Below are 26755 nucleotides of genomic sequence, written 5' to 3' on the forward strand. Positions count from 1 at the left end.
AGGGGTCCCGGATTGGAGAGGGTGCAGGCTGGGCTGACGGACCACCCCACCCCCATGCATGAATTTCATGCACCGGGCTTCTAGTCCTATATAATAAAAGCGTAATATGCTAAGTGTCTGCTGGACCAGTCAGCCGTTCAACCAATCAAAGCATAATATGCTAATGATATGCTAAGGCCGCTCAACTGCTCGCTGTGACGTGCACTGACCACCAGGGGGCAGACAGTCGACCAGTTGCTATGATGTGTACTGATCACCAGGGGGCAGACGCTCTGACCAGTAGGCTAGCTTGCGGCTGGGATCCGGCTGATCGGGACTGAGCGAGATGGGCCAGACATGCCGTGGAGCCCTCCTGCGGTCCCTCTCTGGCTAGCCAACCTCCTGTGTCCCTCCCTGGCCCCAGTCGTGTACCGGTGGGGTCCCGCGGCCTGGCCTGCGTTCCTTCACAATCTGGGACCCCTCAGGGGATGTCAGAAAACTGATTTGGGCCCGATCCCGCAGGCCAGGCTGAGGGACCCCACTGGTGCACAAATTCGTGCACTGGGCCTCTAGTGTGTCATAATAGTGCAATTTAATGAATTTTCAAATACTGAAACGCCCATGTAATCAGCAACCAGATCATGACCCAAACTACAAAGTCTACTCAGACCTCTTTTTTCTAGTCACTGCCATTCTATAGTCACCACTATCTTGACTTGTTTCACCCATTTCCATTTTAAAATATCCTCTCTAATAAAATGGTAATATGCAAATTAACCATCACTCCGCTACATAAGCCATGCCCACCAGCCAAGCCACGCCCACCAGCCAATCAGGACGAGTATGCAAATTAACCCAAACCAAGATGGCTACAGCCACGGAGAGCAAGGTTTCCCAGGTAACAGAGGAAGCCAAGCTTTCCATAGCCGTTGCAGGCCTAAGCCTCCACTCAAGCTACAAAGTTTCAATTATAGAAGGTAAACAAATTCAAACAAATGGCGGCAGAATGGAGCTTGAGAGAGCAGGCCAGGGTTGCCGGCGGCAACAGGGGAAGCAAAGCTTTCCGCACACCCTGCCTGGGCTCAACCGCTTAAGGCTACAAAGTTTCAATTGTAGAAGGTGAATTAACTGCCACAGAAATGGCTGCCGGAGCCCCAGGCTTGGCTCAGCCCCAGGCTACAAAGTTTCAATTGTAGAAGGAAAATAAATTCCAGATACCAGGGCCTCCCCTTGGGTTGCCAGGGTGCGTGGCCGGCCTGCAAACCACCACAGGCCCCTCGCTCAGGCTGCCCCACACCCCAAGAGAACCCTCACCCTTATCTGTGACACCCTTCAGGGCAAACCAGCTGGCCCCCACCCCTGTACCAGGCCTCTATCCTATCTAATAAAAGAGTAATATACAGATTGATCATTACTGCAATACACAATATAGCTGCCCCATGTGGTCAAAGATCCTGCCCCCATGTGGACACAAGATGGCCACTACAAGATGGCCAGCAGGAGAGGGCAGTTCGGAGGCACCCGGCCTGCAAGGGAGGGCAGTTGTGAGGGACCAGGCCTGCAAGGGAGGACAGTTGAGAGGGACCAGGCTTGCAAGGGAGGGCAGTTGGAGGTGATCAACCCTGCAGGAGAGGGCAGTTAGGGGTGACCAGGCTGGCAGAGGAGGGAAGTTGGGGGCAAACAGGCTGGCAGGGGAGCAGTTAAGCATCAACCAGGATGGCAGTGGAGTGGTTAGGGGGTGATCAGGCTGGCAGGCAGAAGCAGTTAGGGGCAATCAGGAAGGCAGGCAGGCAAGCAGTTGGGAGCCAGCAGTCCTGGATTGTGAGAGGGATGTCCGACTGCCCGTTTAGGCCCGATTCCACCAGGACATCCCTTGAGGGGTCCCAGATTGGAGAGGGTACAGGCTGGGCTGAGGGACAACCCCCCGCCATGCACGAATTTCGTGCACCGGGCTTCTAGTAAATATATAAAAGTCAAAAACTACAACAGAATTTTTCCATCAAGACAAGTTACTCATTTACTTGTTATTACCCGAGTATTCTGCTATGATGAAAGCATGTTCCTCAGTCTTTCTGCTGTTATTTAAGTTCATCTCACTTACGTGCTGTGATAGTAGATCCACTTGCAGAGTTTTCAGTAAGCAGACATGAATTCTTTTAAAAGACCAGTATAGAGCTATAGTTTTTCTAATCAGTGATACTTTATAGGGTCATGTATGTACAGTATGGCCAGGAAAACTTTGTTCTAAGATATGCATGAAAACAAAGCAAGAGGCAAAGTTCTGACTCTGATGGTCTTCAGAGTCAGAACTTTGCCTCAATTACATAAGTGACACATTTGAGTATTTAGATTAGCATTTTTTATAATTTTTAAGTTTTAAAGCACATTTAAAAATGAAATTTCAACCAAACTGTGGAACACATGATTTTCTCTGAAATATCATGATTTTATAAAATACAATATGAAAACCACTGCTGTAGGTTATTTAAAAAAACTCAAAAAAAAAAATGTATTGCTAAAAGTAAAAATTCTTTTGAGATGATCCAAGCAGTTATATAAAGCTATAGTTTTTTGGTATTATTTCTTAAGTGTTCTTGTCTCTGAAATATTTTGATGAGTCAGTTTCTGGAATATAGTAGAGTATGAACTTATTGTCATCTACACTTTGATTCTTATTCTCATCCTTGCCAATTATCACGTGGTTGACACTGGACAGTTAATGCTTCTAAGCCTGTTTTTCTTTAAAATTAGACCTTGTGATGGCCAGCTGTGATAACATATGTTGCGTAGTACATTGTTAAGATTCAACAAGCAATAGCAACTCTGTGGTTATTAACATTATTATAATTTATATCAACTGTTGGTTAATAGTACTAAGTTATAATAAAGAACCTGAAAGTATCTATAATAAGAGGGTAATATGCTAATTAGACCGGTTGTCCTCCAGACATCATTCCTGATGTCCTCCTTGACAAAGCCGGGGCTGGAGGGAAGTCCAGTCCTGGGTGCCTGCGGGTGGCCAGAGGGAAACCAGCCTGGGTCCAAGGTGTCTGCCAGCGGCCAGAGGAGGGAAGCCCAGGTCCCGAGTGCCTGCTGGCAGCTGGTGGGAGGAAGCCCGGGCCCTCGGTGCTGGAGGGAAGCCAGTGCCGGCAGCTGGGGGAAGGAAGGCCTACTCTTGCACGAATTTCATGCATTGAGCCTCTAGTTATAGTATAAATTTGATTAGCTGTGGGATATTGAATTTACCTGGTACTTCAGAAATACACTTGAAATTTTCAAATCAGTATCTGAACTTGGGTTAAGAACTGAAAAGATAAGTGGGGTTTCTGTTTTTGTTTGTTTTTACCATGCTTCTTCTAGGATTAAGCAGGCTCAGATTAGGTGCAGCATTGTCAAAGATCATCGTTTTAAAATAACATGGATGAAATTCTTGTGCTTTATTGAAAAAAAGGTTGGTATCTATAAAAGAAGATAAGGAAGGAAGGAGGTTAGTTTAAAATAAGTTTTTTCCACCAGCCTTCCATTTGTTTCCATTTGTCCCTCGGGCAGTACCATATTGTGCTATGGCTGCATGACCGGAGCAGTCACAAGGTGACAGTATTGTTCCACAACCTGACGCTTGCCTCTGCAACACAGCGTTTGACCTGTCTCAACTTTCATAAGTGGAAAAATACAAGCTTTTTATATAAAAATATATAATAGTAATAATATATGAAATAAGCTACATAGAATACTCTCCTTTTACTGTAAAAGGCAGACTGGTCAGGCCTTTTCTCATAAAGGACATGAAAAAAGTTAACTTGTATGACTCTTGAGATATTTTAATATCACTTGGGTAAAGTTAGGAGAAAAGTATCCCTCCCTGCTCTGTTTCCTGAGCAGCACCTAATACCTCTCTATCCTCTACTTTTAATTTGTAACTTTTAGGTCATTTGTTTTTCTGCACATTTGCTCTACTGTTGCTTTAAAGCCTTGAACCTCTTCTTTCTGACACCTCATACCTGATAAATTAGGTATGAGCATTCAGTACTGCTGTGCTTACTTACCATTGGGCTCATTTCTTTTATATACTGGTATATCAGCAGATACTTAAGTATTCAGGATATTTCTGTAGAGAAAAGAAACACCTGTGCCTTTTTTCCCTTCTTCATAAAGATTAATTCTCTCCTTCAGTCATGCTACTCAGTGTGACAGATGGTTAGGGGAAGAGTTAGGCTTACTTAACAGGCAAGATCTTTTTCAAGTCCTATTTAAAAATCCCTGCCACTTGTCACTTAACTGTTCACAATTCTGCTCTAAGTATCCCTCCTTTTTGTTTTTAATTTTTTTAAATATATTTTTATTGATTTCAGAGAGGAAGGGTGAGGGAGAAAGAGAGAAACATCAATGATGAAAGAGAATCATTGATCTGCTGTCTCCTGCACGTCCCCTACTGGGGATCAAGCCTGCAACCCAGGCATGTGCCCTTGACCGGAATCAAACCCGGGACTCTTTAGTCCACAGGAGAATGCTCTATCCACTGAGCCAAACCAGCTGGGCTGTTTTTAATTTCTTAAAGCAAATTTATTATTTATTGGGGACATGCTCCATCCAAATAGCAGTTGTGACCTGAAGCATTAGAAAGATACCCCATTGTAAGGCATTCTTACAGTCTTTTGTGTGGCATTTGGATGCCTCTTACATTTAAAGTTAAAAATAGCCCCTTAGAGTTGTATACTATGCAACTTACAGTTTATATAGAGGAAGATGAGGTTGCATATATTGTTGTATTTTTAAGCACTAATTAGTTAATCATGGGTATCAAAAGAAAAGGAGATGGGTCATCCCATGTCTCACCTCTTTTTCCACTTTTCTATGACTCATTCCTTTCTCTAATTTTTAAAATTCCACTGTTAATAATGAAAGTTACAAAATGAGTAAGAAAATACTCATAGAAATATTAGACCAATGTTGTCATTAGGTTCCTAAAATTCTTTTTTTTTTTTTTTTTTTTTTCAGAATTTATCAGTTGAGGGAAGGAGGAGAATGGTAACAGGGAAGGAAGAGTGAACAATGACATCAAGTGTTCTATTTCAGATGTCTAGGTGATTAGTGATACCCTTAGCTAAAATAGGAAATACTGGTAGCAAAACAAATTTTATTTGGGGATATATTCAATTCGGTTGGGGATATGTTAGATGTGACAGACTTACCGAACAATCTAAATGTCTTTATTCAGTAAAAAAAATAAAAAAAATAGGGACATCACTGGCTGGTATGGCTCAGTTGGTTGGGTGTCATCCTGTGCACCCAAAGGTTGCCAGTTGGATTCCCGGTCAGGGTACATGCCTGTGTGCGCTCAATCCCCAGTCAGGGAATGCAGGAGGCAGCTGATCTATGTTTCACTCTCACATTGATGTTTCTCTCTCCCTCTCCTTTTCTCTCTCTCTGAAAAAAAAACCACAAAAACCTTTTTAAAAAAAGGATAACACAATATGAGCATCATGAACATATGTGTAATAGATGAAGCTAAGGGTTTTGATGAAAGTTAGGCATAAAGGAAGCAAGGAAGGGAGGAAGGAAGGAGATAAGGAAGGAAGGAGGTTAGTTTAAAAAAGAAGGCTAAAGATGGAGCCCTGAGATGAGCCATCTATAATAATAAAAGCATAATATGCTAATTAGACTGGATAGCCGAACGACCTTCCGGACATCCTTCCAGACAAAGGTGCAGCGGAGGGGGCTGAGGCAGAGGCAGTTAGGGGTGATCAGGTAGGCAGGCAGAGGGGTTAGGTGTGATCAGGGAGGCAGGTGAGTGGTTAGGGGCGATGAGGCAGGCAGGCAGAGTGGTTAGGGGTGATCAAGCAGGCAGGCAGGCAAGCTGTTAGGAGTCAGCAGTCCTAGATTGTGAGAGGGTTGTCCGACTGCCAGTTTAGGCCTGATCTCGCAGGGTTGGGCCTAAACCAGCAGTCGGACATCCCCCGAGGGGTCCTGGATTGCAAGAGGGTACAGGCCGAGCTGAGGGGACTCCCCCCCCATGCATGAATTTCGTGCACTAGGCGCCTCTAGTCTATAATAATAAAAGGGTAATATGCTAATTAGACTGGATGTCATTTCGGATGTCCTTCCAGACAAAGGCAGGGCCGGAGGGAAGCCGCCCAGATCCTGGTGCCTGCCAGCAGGCAGAGGAGCGAAGCCTGGGTCCCAGGTGCCGGAGGGCAGCTGGTGCCTGCAGCTGGGGGAGAAGGAGGGCCTACTCTTGCATGAATTTTTGTGCATCGGGCCTCTAGTTTTACCATAAAAGATGGAGAAGTAGCCATTAAAGTGGTTGGAAGAACATGAAGAGATGCAGGACAGATCCAAGGAAAAGGACAGTGTCAGATGTCTCAAGGAGTTGAGAACTGAAGATGACCGGATTTGGCCATTCTTTTTCATTATAGCAGCTTTTGCAGGAAGTTGGCACACACTGAATTGCAAACACCCATGTAATTGCAAAGTTAGAGGAGTGAATTTCAGTTGAAGAAATGCAGACTACTGCCTTGGTGACACAGGAAAGCTGAAAGTGGTATTGATAAGGGAGAGATAAAATCCTGAGATTATTGGGCCACTTTGGGAAATTTAGGAATAGTTTTATTCAACTATTTTGAATTAAGGGTAGTAGGAAGAGAAGGCAGTTAACTAGTGGAGTCAGATGTTATAGTTACCGTGTCAGGACGCATCTCAACTTTCTGAAGAGTTATTTGAGCCTGCTGTGATTTATATTGGTAGGCCATACCTATATATTACCTAGTTTTGTACTTAACTCTGTAATGTCATCATTGTCCTATGCCTTGTTCACCATTCTTCACAGATTAAGGGATGGCATTAGTGTTATATATTTCTCATGTAATTGTGGGATTATACTGGAGATTACATTCATTTTAACAGGTGTTTCTTATGGACAAAGCAATAGTGATATTGAAGCTCTTCATCAGGCTTATTGTCATATAGCCCATTCCTTGGGAGATACTGATGAACAAAGAATTGAGACTACTGCCATAGAAAATGTCAAGAGCTCAGAGAAAGATCATCCTCAAGAAAATGAGGAGTCCTCCAAAAACATCTCTACTACGGAATCTGGTAAAAGCTTATTTAAGATCCTCTCTGAACAGTTTCCAATTTAGTGTAATTTGGACACAATTTGCTGTAGTGATTATTTCTCAATCTCTGAATTTATTTAAAGGGTTTGTTCAAATGAAATCTGGAAGTCAGTGATTTAACTATAAAGTTAGAGGTGAACATGGGATAAAATTTCAGTTTATTTTCTAATCTGGCTTTGACAAATTAAGAAATTACTGAATTGTTTTTTCACATTGTTTAATATTTTCCATGAACATAGACTAACATTATTTTTTAAATAGAGAACAGTATTTGGGGATCAACTAAATACATATTTAGCAAATAAAAGTGTATGTGGCTCTACCCAGATACATATATTTGAGACTTGTATATCTATGCATTAAATATACTATATAGTTATATATATTTCAAATATAACTATCAAAGGAAGTTGTCTTGGTACAAGGAAGTTTACAGTGGGTTTCTTGTATGAGTCATTTTGTTAACTATGTCAATCAGAGAAAAAGTAATTTTATTGGTATGAGACATAAAATTAAACAAGTGACCTAACATTTTTGGTTGCTATTTTAACTTTTTTCCCCCTCTCAGATCTGCCCACAGTAGAGGAGCTGATGAAAACTATCAGAATAGATTCCTTTGGGATCAGTGGTTTGGATTTACAACCCGTAAGGTATGCATTTTTTTAATTGGATTGTGCAAGTTATTTGATGGTTTATTATTTTGTCTCTGGAAAATTGTAGAATCAATCATTTGTTCTACATTATCATTCCTAGTGAATGATTAATGTGTAACTTGTATGTGTCTACCTATGAGCTACTGCTCTCTTCTTTTTAAATTACTTTTTACTCAATTAGTTCATCAAAATTCTACTAGTGCTAAAATAAGAAAATAATAGATAAATGCCATTAAGTAGTCTTAAAGCTTTTTACTGAAAAATATAATTTCTTCAGCTTTAAATAGCTTAGGAACAGTTGATTTTGAATTAAGGGATGGAAAATGAATTTCATTCTGTATATGAGTCATAGATTTTCTTGTTTATAAGCCAGTTAGTTTTGTAATTAGTCACATACTGGCCATCATCCCGCAGGATGAGTTTGGGCACAAGAGAAGTGGACTTGGAGAAAATGCTCCAGCTCTTGTACAGAATAGCACATCACAATAACCTCGTCATGAAACAACTTTGCATTTGTGTATCACTTAGAGTGTCAGATCCATTATCTCATGTGGTTTTATAACAAGTAAGACAGGCATCCTTAATCCCCATCATTTAAGTGATAAAACTAAAATAAAGTCACTTCAGTTGTGGAGCTCTCACAACAACTGGATGATGATGATGATGATGATGATGATGATGATGATGATAACAACCAGCATTTTTATCATCTATTCACTGTGGGCCAAGTGCTATGCAAAGTTCTTTACATACACTATTTTATTTAATCTTACAGCAACTGCATGAAGTTTATTCCATCATTATCTTCATTTCATAAGTAAGAACACTAAGCCTTAAAGGATACACAGGAAGTCCACGTGTTTAACCACTTACATTATCAGATCTGTGATGTCCACAAAATATGTCTGTGAAAAGTCTATCATCCATTCATTCATTTATATTTTAATAGACACATTTTGAGACCCTTGTATTACATCCTCGTCATGGAAATCCACTTGCAGTGATTTCTTGGCCTTGTTTCTACATTTATACTAGTTGAGCAAAAATGATACCGTGAAACTTACACTAAAACCCATCTGCTTGCACGCTAAGTCTAGTATTCTTCCACTGATCTTCAGTGCTAGTTGTTATTTTTAAAGGACAGATTGTGCTTACTCACCAATGCTGTTTAGGGATATGTTAGTGTTACGGAAGAGATTTTCTCTATCTTTTGTCTTTGTTGGCATTTTAGTAATGTGAATTCTAAAACATAGATTATTACATTTGTGTTTAAAACACAAAGACAAGTACATTTACATTAAAGGCATAACAATAATTGTAGAAATGTTAGTAGTATAAACTTTAGTACACATATCCAAAAATTATTTAGTAAACTATAGGGTACATAATCCTAGTTGCTGTAACAGATAATCCTTGAAATTTTCATAGCTTTAGCATCATCAATTTATTTCTTGCTCACATCATAATCTCATGGGTGTCAGTGGGGTCAGAGTGGGACTCTGCTACACACAATCATTTAGGGACTGAGGCCTCTTCTGTCATAAACACATGGTTTTACAGTTATCATGGCCTCATCCAACCCATTGATAAGGAAAGAAAAAGAATGGTGTCACATACTTTTATGCCTCAACACAAAAGTATTACACCGCTTTCGCTCACATTCTATGGATAAGACCTAGCATATCTAGCTAACAAGATCCAAGAGGACTGGGAAATACGATTTGCTTGTATACCCAGAGAGAAAAATAAATGAGCTTGATAGGCATCTAGCCAGTCTCAACCAGAATATACCCTTCCAATAGCCAAATTTCTATTTCACTCTTCTTCAAAAACAGACCCACTTAGCTCCCTCCCATAGCAGACAGCTCAGAGTCCCATTCAGGACTGTTCTATCAAAAAGGCCAGGATTTCCAGGTAAAGTGCAGTCCTTTACATCAAGTTTGAATGTGGCTCCTGATTGTCTAATAATCAGTGATTTAAAAAGGCAAGTTATAACTGCCTCACTTCTACCATTGCAATATATAATGGTGAACTGCAACAAGTACTCCCATTCAGAAAGGAAAATACAGTAATCATTAGCAAATTGAAATCCACTGGAGAGACCTTTTGAAGACACCACTCCCTGACCCTACACGTGCGCGCGCGCACCCACCTTGCAAATGGGGATTTTCCTTAATTAGGCCATTTGCCATCATTCTGCTCTTAATGAGGAACTACCATCTACAATAATAAAAGCATAATATGCTAATTAGACTGGACAGCCAAATGACCTTCTGGGTGTCCTTCCGGACGACCTGGATGAAGCCAGGGCTGGGAGGGCTAAGGCAGCCACCGTGGCTGCGAGGGCTGAGGCAAGCCGCCGCAGCTGCGAGGGCCGAGCCTCTTGTACAAATTTCGTGCATCCGGCCTCTAGTCCTATATAATAAAAGCGTAATATGCAAATCGACCAAACGGTGGAATGACTGGTCGCTATGATGCGCACTGACCAGGGGGCAGATGCTCAATGAGGGACTGCCCCCTGGTGGTCAGTGCACTCTCACAGGGGGAGCACCACACAGCCAGAAGCTGGGCTCACGGCTGTCGAGTATGGTGGCGGTGGCGGGAGTCTCTCCTGCCTCCACTGCAGCGGGCGGGCGGTAAGGAGGGAGGCTTCCCGGACTGCAAGAGCCCTGGACTGCGAGAGGGATGTCTGACTGCCAGCTTAGGCCCAATCCATGGGGGCATGGGGCCTAAGCCAGCAGGTGGACATCCCCCGAGGGGTCCCGGACTGCGAGAGGACGCAGGCTGGGCTGAGGGACCGCCCCTCCCCCCCCCCAGGGCATGAATCTTGTGCACCGGTCCTCTAGTATAAATATATTCCATATAGCTCCTGGTTCCACTCCTTGGAGGAATTTTCTTGTATTTTATCACCCTTGGGCACAGTGAAGTGGGTTTTGCAAGGAAGGTGTGCCCATCTTGGAGGATGCACTCCTTTCTCAGTTCATTTCTTGCCTGCAGGTGGTTTTAAGACTCCCAGTCACTGGCTCTTATTTTTTATTTTTATTTTTTAATAAGGTTGTGGTTTCTTTGGCATTAGAGTTTCTTCAGAATGTTTGGTTAGGCTTCTGACTTTTTGGTTCCATGTGCCAGTAACTACACAAAGTTCTCTGTTAGACAGAGGTTTTAAATATTTGCTTCCTTGTCCCTCTGTGGGGTTTTTTTTCTCTTGATTTAATTGCAGCTGCCACAATATCATTGGGAATGATATCCTTACATGTGAAAATGGCACCTTTAATATGATCTTTGCTAAGGGACTGAGTCAGGTTTTTCACTGAGAGGTGTCACGAAATCTTGCTTTCTCATAGCATTTTTCAGTGCCAAATGTTACTATTTGAGTCAAGACACAGAGAGTAAACCTAAGAGGCCCTGAGTTTCTAGATCTCTCCCCTTAGATTTCTTCTTACAAATCTGCCCTTTCTATATATTTTTTTCTTTTTTATTGATTTCACAAGAGGAAGAGAGAGGGAGATTTAGAAACATCAATGATGAGTGAGAATCATTGATCAGCTCCCTCTTACACACCCCCTACCTGGGATTGAACCTGCAAACTGGGTGTGTGCCCTGACCAGGAATTGAACCGTGACCTCCTGGTTCATAGGTTGAAGCTCAATCATTGAGCCACACTGCCAGGCTGCTCATTCTGTCTTGAGTTTATCTCTTTCTTATCTTTGTCAAGTAGCCAATGGTAGCCGGCACTTAAAAACTTATTTTTCTCTGGATAGTTCTAGTACCCTGACTAGATAGGCATGTGGTTGGCCTTGTAAACTATTGTAGGTGACAGTTTAGGAGATGCTTTGGCACTATACCACTGTAAAACATTGGTTGCCACCTCTCCAGCCTCTTGTATCAGTTCACTTGCCACCCAAAACCCAACCACTAAGCTAATAGCACATATTTTATGTTCTCGTCACCATAGCACTCAACATTCTAAAGGCCAGAACTAGTAAATTACCTCATCTAGATGCAAGGTGGAAAGGAAATGTATTTTAGTTCATACACAGCAAAAGCAGGAAACAGTTTTGATGAACATCTAGCCAGGTTCTGCTACCAGGAAAAAAGAAAGATTATATTTTCAGATGATTCCATCTACTTCAGAAACAGCTTCTGACGGTTACTGAGAAGTTAATCTACCTTATATGGAAATAGTAGCCTCTTAAGCTTTCCTTTAATCTTGTTTTGTACACTAGAGGCCTGGTGCACGAAATTCATGCACTTGCGGGGGGGGGGGGGGTTCCCTCAGCCCGGCCTGCGCCCTCTCACAGTTTGGGAGCCCTCAGGGGATGTCTGACTGATGCAGAAGCGGAAGAGGCTCCCACCACCACCGCTGCACTCACCAGCAGTGAGCCGGGCTTCTGGCTGAGTGGACTCCCCCTGTGGGAGCACACTGCCAGGAGGCAGCTCCTGCGTTGAGTGTCTGCCCCCTGGTCGTCAGTGTGCATCATAGTGACTGGTCGTTCTGCCACTCCGTCCATTTGCATATTAGCCTTTTATTATATAGGATTACAGAATTAAATTACCTAATTGACCATGATTAAGTAATTTGAAAATACCAATATCCATCTTCTTGGAGTCCCCATAATATGCTGATCTTTAACAACATTTAGAACATTTCAAGGGACATTTTCCATATTTTTTAAATCTAATGGTCTGAAATGTTAGATTGCATTTAACTGTTTTAAACCAGAGAAATGATTTTATTTCAAAATCCTCGTGACTTTTACTTTAAAATTTTTCCTTTACTGTGATGAAATGTATGCCTTCTAATATTTATATTCTATAGCCCATTGGCATAAATTATTACTTCTTTAGTTCCTTCTAGACATGTATAAAATGCTTTTTCTGCCACAAATGCATGTTGACCTTATAAGGTATGGTTAAACGATATATTATAAAAAATTCACATAGAAATTCATATTTTATTTTTTCTTATACAAAAGCAGTCTTAGTCTTGTTTGGCTTGGCTTTCCTTTGAAGTAGGCCTCAGGGTCATTCATGTTTTCCCTTATACTGCATTAACATTATTATTTGAAATTCAAAACTATTATACAATACTATGTGAATATGCTCTATTGACCAGAATTGTAAATGATGTATTTAATATTAAATACCTAATTTGAATAATTATACACATTAAATATGTGTGTATATAAATAGTGTGTGTATGTGTTAATAAAACTGATATTTGAGGAGTCATGGAGTATATGTGCTCTGTGTCCTGTTTTGTTTTACAGCTATAAAAAACAGGCTAATAGTAAAGAAACTGAAGTCGTAAGCCCCTTACCCCTTAAGATGAAGCCAAATGTGTCTCAAGAGCCACAACATGTGAACCAGTTATTTGACAAAAATGAAGAGAATGTGGTTTTACAAAAGACAACAAATGAAAGTATAGAAAATTGCTGCCCAAGAGTAAATACTACAGAAGAATGTATAGATAAAATGTACCTTGACATTTTGCGGAAAAAACTATCTGTTGCTCATTCAGTGTTACCTCAGGAGGACAAAATAAAGAAAGTAAGTGTTTATAATTTAAATTAAGTTGACATTGATAAATGAAGTTATATAAAGTTATATAAGTGCTCTTGATACATAAGTACTTCTTAAGTTTATGGGATTGATTACTTACCAACCTCCACATAGATCCTGGATATTTGTGAGCAATATTTATTACAACAGCCTGCAGTCCCCAAATTCAAAGTACCTCTAAGGCATTAGCTTTCTTTTAAAGACCATCCTTTATTTGATTAATTTTTTTTTAAGTAAGCATAGTCCAGCATTTGAGTAGCATAATAAAATAAAGTTTATTCATCATTCTAGTGATTTTCATTCAATCTTTCCAGTAGTCTGTTCTACAAAAGTAGGTTAAGTTGGCATTTCATATCAATGCTATCAGAAACCTTTGAGAAACTTGTATTTCATTACTTTTTCCTGTGCCCTTGATCCATTCTGATTTATAGTTTCATGATCCCAATATTTTTATTTAATAACTTGGAATTATGTGTTAATTAACTATCTCCCATTTTTTGTGTAGAATAAGGCAGTGTATTAAAAAAAATTTTAAATCGAGAAATCTGGAGGAAACAGTAAATAAAATTTGTCATTTCAAAATATGTTCTTCTCATCCCCCTACATGTTAATTCTCATAATTACACATATTGCTTTCTGGCAGGCTTATTTTGTATTATTTTGTTTTGTTTTACTCGCGACTTTAAAGATGTGCTGCAAAATATGAAAATTCTGATGATTTGGACTTAGGGAATTTTAATGTAGTGGTTTGCCTTCAGCAAACTATGTTATTTGGTAATCACTATAATTTTGCCATCTGTTAACTCCTCATTTTCAACTATAGTTGAAACTCATTTAAGTACTAAAGAGTTTGTACTTGTTATATGCAGACTTTTAGATCTCAACTCAGTTCTGGAGAAGGGGCTGTCATTGGTAAAGAGGTGCCATACAGGAAGGCCAGAAGTGCACCTCCTTTACCTAAAAGAAAACCCCAGAGTGGTGTATATGCATCAGTTAGGAGCTCGGGCTATGGAAAACCCAGTTCACCATTCAAGACTTCTACTCTTGAAAAGAAAACTTCAAAGGACATGATGAAAAGCAAAAACTTGAGATCCATTCTCACTTCAAATCAAGCCAGAAAAAAAGGTAATCATCATATACTCTTTTCATAATAGAGTTCTGTTTTTATACAGTTGACCCTTGAATGTGAGTTTGAACTTTGCTGGTTCACTTATATGTGAAATTTTTTCACTGTAAATTTATTTTCCTTACGATTTTCTTAATAACATTTTCTTCTCTATAGTTTAATTATAAGAATACAGTATCCTACCTAATAATAGACGAATATGCAAATTGACCATACCTTCGCTATGCCCGCGATTGGGCAGGAGGCGCGGGGGGGCGGGACTCAGGGTGGCTGGGGTGGCCGATTTGGCCTGCAGGATGCTGAGCTTGCGTCGCCAGCGGCGGCTCGAGCTCAGTGTCTGCGCCATAGCTATGCTGCAGCACAGAAGGGGCCTCTGGGGCAGCGAGCTCACATCCCACCGGGGACCATCAAAAGCGGGGGAGCTGGGTGCCTGTCTGCTCAGGCACCAGCAATCAAAAGCAAAAGCGTGGGAGCTGGGTGCCTGTCCGCTCAGGCACCAGCAGACAGGCACCCAGCTCCCCTGTGATCGAAAGCGAAAGCGTGTAGGGGACCTTACACGTGCATGATTCAATCATGCACTGGGCCTCTAGTTATATATAACATACAAAATATGTGTTGACTGTTTATGTTATTAGTAAGGCTTCCAGTCAATAGTAATCTACTTGTACTTAAGTTTTTGGGGAGTAAAGTCATGTGAATTTTTGACTGCATGGAAGGTTGGCACCTCTAACCCCTGAATTGTTCAAGGGTCACATGTAGTGTATTATTTTACCTTCCTTGTTCTTTACTTTTCCTGTTTCCTTCTCTCCTTCTATGAACTTTCCTTATTCACAGAAAAGAATTAACTTTAAGATACACATTCCATTTCTGAAAGATTCAATTTATAGAAGGTTTTTCATCATTACTTCTGGGTTTTCCTGAATGATACCCAGAAAATATGGGAGGTGAATGTAAGATAGGAAAGTCAAACCTCCTGATCTGGTTGGCTCTGTAATAGCTAGTGTTTACCAGAGCTATAAATTCAAAATGCAAATGGCTACCTACAAGTAAAGGTTGATAGATTGTCTTGACATTAGTTCCGTATAGACTTGGAGAGGCAGGATGTTTTATTTATAACATATTGCATATTTTGTACATCACAGTACTGCTTTTATTTCCTAATGTAGTCATTTATATTGACAGTTGGAAAGGGTAATTTTCAACTTGGAGCCAATGCAACTATTAAAATAAAGAGAAATGTTCAGGTCACAGCAATATTTCTGCTGCCTTTAGACTCCAGTGGGAAAGGTAGAGCAATAATAGAGCCAGAAATATTTTGGCATTTTCTTTGTTGTTAAATTAAGTAGGTGACTAATTTCATCATTGTAATATGGTGATAGTTGTCAAAGAACTGACCTCATTGGAAAAATAATTTCTAGCTTGAAGTATCTTCCCCTGCCTTTCCCTACAACTATCCATTTCAGGACCACTTTGTACAGGCATATCTTATTTTATTGTGCTTCGCTTTATTGAGCTTCACAGAAGTTATGTTTTTTACAGATGGAGGGCAAGGCCCTCCACCAACACAAAGATTACAACTCACTTTATTGTAATACTCGCTTTATTACAGTGGTCTGGAGCCAAACCCACAATATCTCCAAGGAATGCCCATCCTATATAATAAAAGGCTAATATGCAAATCGACCGAACTGTGGAACGATCGGTCGCTATGACACGCACTGACCACCAGGGGGCAGACACTCAATGCAGGAGCTGCCTCCTGGTGGTGGTCAGTGCCGCTCAGCCAGAAGCCAGGCTCATGGCTGGTGAGCACAATGGTGGTGGTGGGAGCCTCTCCTGACTCTGCAACAGTGCTAAGAATGTCTGACTGCTGGCTTAGGCCCGCTCCCCAGAGTGAGCAGGCCTAAGCCATCAGTTGGACCATCCCCCGAGGGCTCCCGGACTGCAAGAGAGGGCAGGCTGGGCTGAGGGGGACCCCACCCCGAGTGCACGAATTTTGTGCACTGGGCCTCTAGTATTTAAATGTTTTTATGCATCAAAGACTCTTCTTCTGTCTTCATGGATATGTTTTTCACTGTAGTAACCTGTGCATATTAGATGGAAAGGCTAGGGCTGGTCTATGTCAGAATGAAGGAGAATAGCAGTAGAGGTTGATTATTCTGGAGAGAAAGGACTATGATTCTGTTGGATTAACATAAGCATCCTCCTGTTCCTAATCTAGGAACCTGTAATCCCTTCCCCTCAGAAGTCTTTTGTGTTCTCTTTCATCTTACTTTTGTGTGGAACATTTGCTTGTGATGTTGTCATCTACTCAGTTATTAATAATTAAGTGTTCACTGGATCTAGTACTTAATATTAAGAAAAGACTCTTGGGATGCTTATCAAATTTTAGAGTCATCAAGAAGAGTACAAAAATTTTCATTAATGTTTCAGGAGTATTCATTTTGTACTTTAGGGAGCAAGAAAATGAAATTTTGTTTTTAATATTATTTATTATATTTATTTTAGATATATTAGCCCTTAACATTTTTGAAGTTTACTTTATCCAAATTTATTCATTTAACAAATATTTTTTCAGTACCTTACCTTGGTCCAGGCACTGATAGATATAACCTTTGGGATATCAGTAAACACAATAGGCAGAAAACCTCCCCTCCCCAATTCTCTGAGACTTCTCATTGGATGAGGAGAGATAGACATTTAACAACAAGCATAATAATTAAGTAAATGATATTATGTGCTAAGGAAAAGAAAAAGTAGAGCAACAGTGTCAGCGGTGGAGTGCATCAGGTCACAGTTTTAGACAAGATAGAGTAGGCCTCCTTGAGAAAGAGGTATTTGAATAAAGATTTGTGGGAGGATAGGGAATTGTCACGTGGATATTTGGGAGTAGCTTATTCCAGAAAGAAGAAACAGCCAGTGAAAAGGTCTGAAAGTAGGGAGGAATCCCTGGCATGTTCAAGGAACAGCATAGAAGCCCCATATGGCTAGAGCAGAGTGTACAAAGAAGGTGGGTAGTAGGAGATGAGATCAGAGAGGTAAAGAGGCAGGCATATATAGGTTTTCCAAGGGCATTTTAAAGACTTCTCATTTTACTGTGAGTGAAAAGGTGAGCCACTAAAAGGTTTTGAGCATGGGAGTGACCTATCTGACTTATCCTTTAGACAGATTTTGCTGGCTGCTGTGTTATAGACCATATACATACATACACATACTATAGGGGACTAGAAGAAGGTTTCGGGGATCCAGGCTAGAAGTAACAGGGCTTGAACAAGGGTGGTGACAATGGAGGTAATGAGAAGTGGTTGCATAGAAATACATTGAGAAGATAGAAACAAAAATCTAAAAGACTTGTTTGGGGTTAAGAAAGAGAAGTCATGGATGATGCCAATGTTTCTAGCTTAAAAAACTATAAGAAGAGTTACTATTCAGCTGGGTGAGGAAGGCAAGAGTAGAGGAGATGTTGGGGTGGAGAGAAGATCAGGCATCTAGCTATTGATTGTTTGGAGATGTCTGTTCTGTATGCAAGTGGAGATGACTAGGAGGCAGTTAGATAGAAAAGTCTGGAGTTCAAGAGGGAGGTTTGGACTGAAGATATAATTTGGGAGATGTTGTTAAAAGTAATATTTTTTAAGCCATGAGACTGATGAAGATTTTCAAGAGAGTGAGCATAGGTAGAGGAAAAAAAGCCAACCAAGGCCTGAACAAACATTAAGAGGTCAGGGAGAGGAGGAGTAACTACAAAGAAGAGGAAACCTGAGTATGTGGGATCCAAGTGAAGAACGTGCATAAAGGAGAATTGATCTGCTCTATCAACTGCTGCTGGGACAAAAGAGGAGGACTGGCAACTAACCTTTGGGATTAGCAAGAAGGAGGTCATCAGTAAGTTCGGCAAGTATTTTCCATGGACATGTGGCTGTAAAAGGCAAATAGGAGTAGGATTGGATATTTCCAGTTATAGACCACCCTGGAGAAAGGATATAAAAGGCAGGGGGAAATGGTCAGTAGCTGTCATAGAAGTAGAGTCAAGAGAAGCCCTTATTTTTTTATTTTTTGCTTTGTTTTTAATGGAAGAAATAATAGTATAAATTGTAGTATGGTTCTGCTTTTGGGAAAGATTCAGTAAATAAGAAAACATTCATGATGGAGAAAGGGAGAAGAACTGCCAGAGCATTGTCCTTGAGTAGAGGAGCAGTAATGGGATCTAGTGTACATTCAAAGGGTTGGCTTTAGATAGGAACATGGGTCGTTCATCTGTGGAAGCAGATAGGAAAGGGGAGGCTGTGGGTACAGATGCTGGTAGGTGGGTAGAAGTGGTGAGAGAATGTGGATTATTTCTTCTGATTGCTTTCATTTTCTCTGATAAATAAAATGCAGGGGGAAATGGTCAGTAGCTGTCATGGAAGCAGTGTCATTAGCTGGCAGTGAGGATAGGTCAGGGGTGTTGGAGGAGAGAGGAGAGATGTGAAAGACTTAACCTAGATTATTAGACTGCCAGCAGCAGAAAGTGTCTACTTGAAGTAGGTGATCATGAATTTAAATTGAGACAGGGTAGAGGGTGTGTATTTGTGTGTGCACAGCCCATGTTTTGCTGCATTATTACAGGTGTAGTTGTATAGCTGAATTTACCAAGAGGAGAGTTTTTTGCCAAATGAGTACAATGAACTAAGAGGGCATCGAGAAGGTAATGCAGGAAAAAAGGACATTAAGGGCTGTGAACAATTTGAAATAGGTAGACTCAACAAACTGTGAGTCCTAGTGGGATGGAAGATAGGAGATAGGATTGATAGAGAGTAAATGCCTAAGACTGAGATTTGGGAGTGATTTTGAAAAAAAGACCTAGAGAATGCCTCGTGGTAGTGAGCAGTTGAGGTAGAGAGAAGTATAAGGAATCAATGTCCAGGGGATTGAAAGGATTACCTCTGAGTACCTTGAAGTTACTAAGAGTGAAGATAGAAGTAATATCACAGTAGAGGTTGGTAGATGAAGACAACAATTTTTATGAGTACTTTTTCTTATTTCGAAATTTTATAGTATATATGAATACCAAAATAAAACTAAAACACATCACTAAAATTTATATTAAAGTACAATGATAAATTATGGCTATTTTTATACTGAGCTATTTTTTTTTTCATTAGACTATTAGATAATGATTTTTTTATTCATCTTTTTTTTTAATGTATTTTATTGATTTTTTTACAGAGAGGAAGAGAGAGGGATAGAGAGTTAGAAACATCGATGAGAGAGAAACATCGATCAGCTGCCTCTTGCACACCCCCTACTGGGGATGTGCCCGCAACCAAGGTACATGCCCTTGACCGGAATCGAACCTGGGACCTTTCAGTCCGCAGACCGACGCTCTATCCACTGAGCCAAACCAGTTTCGGCTTATTCATCTTTTTATTGAAAAAAGTTGCCCCAATCAATTTTAGCTTTATTCAGAACTGTAATTCCTTTGGGGCAGTTATTTGTCATAGGTTGGGTTCTTCAAAAAGTAGGCTCTGAGATGGAGATTCGTGTATAAGAAGTCTAGAGAATGTACTTGGGATCTATGCTGGTTAAGATGGAAAGAAAACCCAACTACTGGGGCCTACCCAAACAAAAGGCTTCTCTTTTTCATGTAACAAAAAGGCCAGGGATAAGCAGTCAGAGCTGGTGCCACTGTGTAAGGAACCAGATCCCTTTGTTGCTGTTGCAAAATCCTTAGTCTGTGACTTTTGTCTTTATTATCTTACTAGAGGCCCGGTGCATGAAAATTCATGCACTGCAGGGGGTGTCCCTCAGCCCGGCCTGCCCCCTCTTACAGTCCGGGAGCCCTCAGAGGTAGGAGGCAATCTGGCCATCAGGGGAAGGCGACGCCCCCATCACACCTCTGCTGCTGCCACTGCCAGCAGCGCAAGCCTTGGTCTGCCCTGGTTACCTGAGCCTCGGGCAGCCCTGGGCGGCTGGGCAGCTGCCATCCGAGGCTTGCCTGTGCCTCAGGCCGGTCCTGGGCAGTTGGGGGTTTAAGGAGACTGGGGGACTCTGGAGGTAGACGCATGGAGCGGCCGGACCCCCGCCTAGGGGCGGGCCTGGCTGTGCCGCACCCCTGCTGTCCCAGCGGGGCTGAAGGGACTGGGCACCGCCTCTTGTGGCTGTGGGTGCCGCCATCTTTGAGGGTGTGGTAGTCAATTAGCATATCCCCTCTTTATTAGATAGGAAGATACTCAACCTTCAGCCCTGTCATGAGGAAAAGTGAAAAGTAAAAAAATATATATATATATGCATGCCAGTTAAACCGTCAGCCTCTCTTAATCAGGAAAGGAGTTACTTTCCTGGAAGCCACATGTAGGAAAATTTTGCTTTCTTCTTATTGGCCAGAACTTTGATTGTGTGGCCACCCCCAGTTGCATGGGGTCCAGGGAGATGACTGTCTAGGACAAAATTAGGTTACTGTTAACTCTTGTGTTTTTATTTTGAGACTAATAATTTTATTGTCATGAAAGGAATAGTTGTTCATTATTTAAATAAAAATACAGAAAAGTAAAAAGAAGAAAGCAGTAATTTAGCCAAACAACTGGCCCATGCCTCTCACTATGTATGTACTTAGAGATAGAAGCAAGCTTGAATAATTGGAAGGCAGGAGAGGCAGACTTATGGATAAATGGACAAAACATTTTATAAAAATAAGATCACACTTTACAAGTTCTTTTTAAATAAAATATTAGATTTGGTTTTACTTAAATCTGTAAAGGAAAAAATAAAAAAGTCATCCTACAAAATATTATATCCCAGAAGATCCCTTTAATAGGTTATGAAAACCTCTCAAAGGTTGTCGAAACCGTGTTATTCTTTTTAACTGCATTTTTTAATTTTATACATTACTAGTTTTCCCTTCTATAAAATATAAGTAAAACTCTTACATCCCCCATTCACACCCTTGTACCCATTTTTTGTTGGTTTAATTTTTCTTGTTGAAGATATATTTGTTCTCTCCTACATCTATAATTTCCCTCAGCTTTTAAATTTAGATCTTGGTTTTGATTCTTAAAGAGATTGAATGCTTTTCACCAGTCCTTTAGCCATAGCTTCTCCATTTTGGAATTATGTTGATTGGTTTCTTATTTGACTGAATTTTTGTAATCACTGTTTTTTTTAAGAAGGGCTCATGGGTTCCAAATTCTGTTTTCATGCTTGAATTTTATATCTAGATACATTTCCTTCATGTATAAAGAGAGAAAATACTGCCCACATATCATTGGAAAATAATTACTTAGCGAAATCAAAATTAAGAACTTAGGAAGGGAGAATTCTGGTGTAAAAGCAATGACTGACTTCAGCTTGAACAAGATCCACCTGTCACTCTTGGCTGCCCTGTCCTAGGGAGAATCACCATGCCAGCAAATCACAACCCAGTCATTTGCCACATTCATGGACCTTCAGTGATTTGGAAGGATTAATGTCTGCTTTTCTAATGACTCAAACAATTTCTTACTAAATGCTTTAAGAAATTTCTCCAGAAAACCTAAATCAAACAGTCCAGTTAAACATGATTACTACTCTATAAGGGAAATGTCTATATGCCTGGGGAAAAGATTGCAATCTTTGGGTGAGGTACTATTGGTAAATTGTTTCTTCTTTAGACTTTTCTTTATTTTTCACATCTTTAATAACCATATATTTCACTTTTAATGGAAAAGTAAACTTTAGACTTAAAAATTTAGCACTTGAAGATATATTAAAAATATAAATTTCAAATTCTTCATTCTTAGAGAAGGCAGAAATTTTTAACACTATGCCATAAGAATTTTAAAATTTGTAATACCTGACTATCAGGGACCACTGACTTCTTTTCCCTTAGATTGTCAAATTAAAAAATGACAACAGCCAACACAATAATAGCTATCCAGTGTCAGTGAATCAAAATATACTTATTTGTGTCAGATAGGCAAAAAATATATTTGTGTGTGTGCACAGAAATTTATGTGTGCCATAAGATGATAAAGGCTGAAAATCACTGCTTTGAATATGGACCTCACTATCTCTTATAGGTATTTCCCTTAATTTTTTTTTATTATTAACTGAATTTATTGGCCTTATAATTATTTCTACTGTTTGGGGTTTACAGGGTACCTTAAAAGCTGAAAATTTGACCAGATTATATAGTAATCACATTTTTTCTAATTGAATATATATTATCTGGGTATTAGAGCAGTATTATATCTTTTAAAATCAGTTTTGACTAGCTGTTATCAAGTTCCCATGCAATTTATATTATTTCATTGATACTATAATATCTTGATACACACTATTTATAAAAAGTGTGTTTTGAAAGCACACTTAGTTTCAACTAAATTGTTTCATAAAGTTATTAGCCGCTCTTTGATTGTTTAGATAATCTTACTTAGTGCTATGAACTTTAAAAATAAATTTACTCAAAAGTAGCAAAACCTGACATTATCCCAATCCACATTCTCACATTTATTTAGCTCCATTTGTCATTTGACGTGAATCTTAGGTCTATTAACCTTCGGTGTCAAATTGAGTAGAATGTTGATTATGGACAACAGTTCTGAGTTTAGTGTTTTATACATCAGCCTTTTTAAGATCCTCATTTATCTTATTATTATGTAATTGCTCAATTTGACTGAATTTTCATAATCCATTGTTTTTGGATTACACATTCAACATTGTTTGCATTTGTGGTGTTTTTATCTACTGTCTTCAATATTTAGAAATCTTATCTGAAACAAAACTTAAGCCTGCTGCATTGGGTAAACCAGCTCCCAAAACTGAAAGTTGCCTAGCTACTCCTAAGAAATCTGAAGATGCTACAGAAACTAGTTCCTGTGTTCATTTTCAAAATGTAGGTATTAAATTTCAAAACAATATTCATTATGTTTTTTTGTTCTAAAATCATATTAAAACCAAATTATAAGTAATTAAATATATGAAACTTCTTTTGCTTCAAGTGTTCACTCTTATTGAACAGGTATTGCTTTTCTTATTTAGTAGAACATTATTAACCTTGTCATTTTATTCTTTGTGGTTTTTTGGTTTTTTTTTAAGTCTTTGAATCTTATATGTAAATCTATAACAAAGTAATGCTTTTATTTAAAAGGATTCTTCAGGATACCGTGATGGGAACATGGACACAGAATTAATTATGTTTAAAAGAGTTCAGGAAGCAGAGGAAAAATGGAGGGGTGCACAAGCCGTAATTGAGCAAATTAAAGTCACATTCTCAGAAAAAGAGAGAGAGTTAGAAAATAAGGTGGAAGAACTAAAAAGACAACAGGAAAAGGAACTCTTCAAATTGAGTCAGGACAATTATATTCTTCAAACCAAGGTACTAGACATATTGTTCTATTCTTTTTTATTGGTTAAAAAAGAGTTTGTACTCTCTGCTAAATGCATTGTCACCTTTTGTTCCCTCGGGCTGTTTGGCTTGATGTATTTGCTGTATAAAACACGAGCATAGTTCCTGAGAGTGCCGACTTACACAAGAGTCTAATTCCAACTCCATTGGGGGGGAATCAAAATACATATATTCGCTCATTTTGATACTTTTCTTCTTTTAGCAGTCCTTTTTAAACTAAATCCCTTAGTTCAGCGGTCGCCAACCTTTCAGACCTCACGGACCACCGTTGGCGACCACTGCCTTAGTTCACTGTGACCTTCAAAGAAGACAGTTCAGAAGGAACTGCTATAGAAGGTCAAAATGAAGAGAATGGCCCTCTGTAGCATTTCTGAGTTACTTCCATTTCAGAACCATCAGCACAAAACGATACTAATGATTTAAATGTAGTTGGTATTATGTTAATTCCACCATGGCTATAAAACTGTTATTCTTTCTCACTTCATCATTTCTTTCCCCAAATAAAACAATTTCTGCATTTTCTTAAGTTAAATAGCTTTGGAGAAACAAACAAAAAACAAAGGTGGTTACATGTTGGAGAAACAACCAATCCTGTCACTGAAGAAAAATTGAAGCAAATCCAAAAAGAAATACAAGAACAAGAGACACTTCTTCAAGGATACCAACAGGTACGGTGGTTCTTCAGCACATAGTGAGGTTGTTCTTGTGATCCTCTGATTATAAAAACAAGGTATATTAAAATATTTGTGTGCTCATTTAACAGGAATGGGAATTCTGGCAAATATGAGGAAGTGATAATTTGACTAGTCTTCCCATTTCTCATGGACAAAATTAGAGTGGTTAAGAGCACAGGTTCTAGATTCAAAGAATCTGGTTTAGACTTAGCTCTACCATCTGCTGTGCAATCTTCAATCTTGGACAAATGACTTCACTTCTCTGAGCCAATTTTCTCATCCGTGAAATGGGGATGATGATAATAGTACCTGTCTCATAAGGCAGTTATAAAATTAAAACAGCACAAACTAACCTCTTAGTGCCTGGCACAGACTAACCAATCAATGAATGTTGCCTGTCATTATTTTTAATAGTCATGTTCCTTAAAAACTTTGCTATTTTCTATAAAGCTTTTCAGTAGATAATATTAAAGAGTTTTATTCAATGAAAAATGTGAATCAGTTGAGAGTGAAAAAATTTTGAATTAAATTTTCAACTAAATTGTTCAACCATTGACCCACACTGGCTGGGAAAAATAGGACTGATTTTGTAGAACATATTGCCCTTGAATAAGATGTTTCCGAACCCTTGGCCTGCCATTCTGATCTTGCTGTACAGAGCATGGGTTTTCAGGAGGATTTCACAGACCTAAGAGTTTGCCAACCATCCCCTCCCACAATGATAACACAAAATTTATATACCTATATATTTATGTACCTTCCCCTGGAGCACAGAGGAAGAGTTGGAATGCGATTATTCCTACAGTCACTCACCCATTTACTCTTGTGAAATTCAGTATCTCATTCTTACATTAGGCACTTTGGCTTTGGGAATCACTGCAACTTTTTTAAAAAAAATAAGCATTTTGGAAAGAATTGTTTTCAGATAAGTTATCCTATGATAATAAAGAATTTTTAAAAGATTTTGCTTACTCAAAAACTGAAGAAATTTTTAAAAACCTTAAAAATGTTTAAAGTGTATCTGTTATGAGCATATGTACTTATATAAGTACTACTTTCAACTAAAATGTAATTTTCTATTTATATAAAGGAAAATGAAAGATTGTATAATCAAGTGAAAGATCTCCAAGAACAAAACAAGAAAAATGAGGAACGAATGTTCAAGGAAAACCAGAGTTTATTCAGTGAGTTAGCTTCCTTAAAGTAAGTCCCTTTTAAGTTCTTAAAAGTTCTTAAATATACTTAGACTATTTCTAAGCATTTTACTGTTATATCAGAAACACATTTAGTTATACTTAGAAATGAAAAACTTTTATACACTGATTTACAGTTTCGTAACTTATATTTTGAATATTTAACAGATTTTTCTTTTGGTATTAGATGAGTAATATATACTATAGTATTTTAGCATATTTATATTTGAGTTTGGGATCACCTTCAGAAAACTAAACATATAATATTCTTCTTGATAATCATGAAGCCTGAGATGCTTATGTAATGATAGTAGTAGTAATGCCTTTCATAATAATGCAAAACAAAAATCATACAATGTCACTTCCTGTCCTAGATCAGGTTCCATACAAGTAGAGTCTCAGATGGAGAGCTTTGTGGAGTGATTCCTAGAGGATAACTCAAGGAGAAAAGGAGCAAGAGAAGCAAGATGAGGGGTGGGCAGGGGGAGGGAAGGTAAGTAAGGGTGTGTTCTCTGCTGAGAGTGGCTTCATTCTGCTCTCACCAGGAAGCTTGGGAGAACAGGTTGCACCACAGAGTTGGTCCCCATTTGGGCAAGAGAGGGCAGCCTTTTGTACCCCCAAGCCAGTCTGTCACTGGCCAAGGTGCCCAGCAAGTGGTTGAGGGATATCCTCTGAACCAGCAGTCGTCAACCTTGCGGATCTCATGGACCACTGGTTGGCGACCACTGCTCTGTTTATCTGAGGCATTTCTCCAGAGAAGGAGAACCTTGAGTTATCAACCAATACTAACCATGGTGAGCTGATGGAGCACGAGCACCTACTTAGGAATTATATTTCAGGTCTTTGGGATGTTACTACATCCAGCTTTCACATACTAAGTGAAAAAGCTGAATCCATAAACATGGGCATGCTAGGATACTATCTGCTTTTAGGAAATGATTACCAGTTGTGCATCATTTCACGTAAACACCTAACTCTCAGGACTGCTCTCAGAAGAAGCTTCTTGGGCTGTGAATGTCGTTAATGCTGCATTTATTCATACTTCCTGCTCTTTTTTTGTTGCTGAGATAACCTAGGGCAAGCATGTCAAAC

At 39.5% G+C, this 26755-nt stretch overlaps 1 protein-coding gene across 4 annotated transcripts in view; it reads left to right on the top strand.

Annotated features, from left to right (window-relative positions):
• CEP162 (centrosomal protein 162) overlaps nt 1-26755 on the top strand; it is an 84227-nt gene that overhangs the window by 23151 nt on the left and 34321 nt on the right. For all 4 annotated transcript variants that reach the window (XR_013813959.1, XM_079780188.1, XM_079780189.1 and 1 more), the window contains exons 10-17: nt 6883-7074; nt 7663-7744; nt 13018-13297; nt 14179-14434; nt 23153-23283; nt 23539-23766; nt 24324-24464; nt 25561-25673. Coding sequence is in view for 3 of the 4 variants with exons in the window: in XM_079780188.1 (XP_079636314.1) it covers nt 6883-7074; nt 7663-7744; nt 13018-13297; nt 14179-14434; nt 23153-23283; nt 23539-23766; nt 24324-24464; nt 25561-25673 (1423 nt within the window). In the remaining variant the exon portion in view is untranslated. The remainder of the gene's footprint in view (nt 1-6882; nt 7075-7662; nt 7745-13017; nt 13298-14178; nt 14435-23152; nt 23284-23538; nt 23767-24323; nt 24465-25560; nt 25674-26755) is intronic.

Source organism: Cnephaeus nilssonii, assembly GCF_951640355.1.
Source record: "Cnephaeus nilssonii genome assembly, chromosome: 9".
In the NCBI taxonomy this organism is placed as follows: domain Eukaryota; kingdom Metazoa; phylum Chordata; class Mammalia; order Chiroptera; family Vespertilionidae; genus Cnephaeus; species Cnephaeus nilssonii.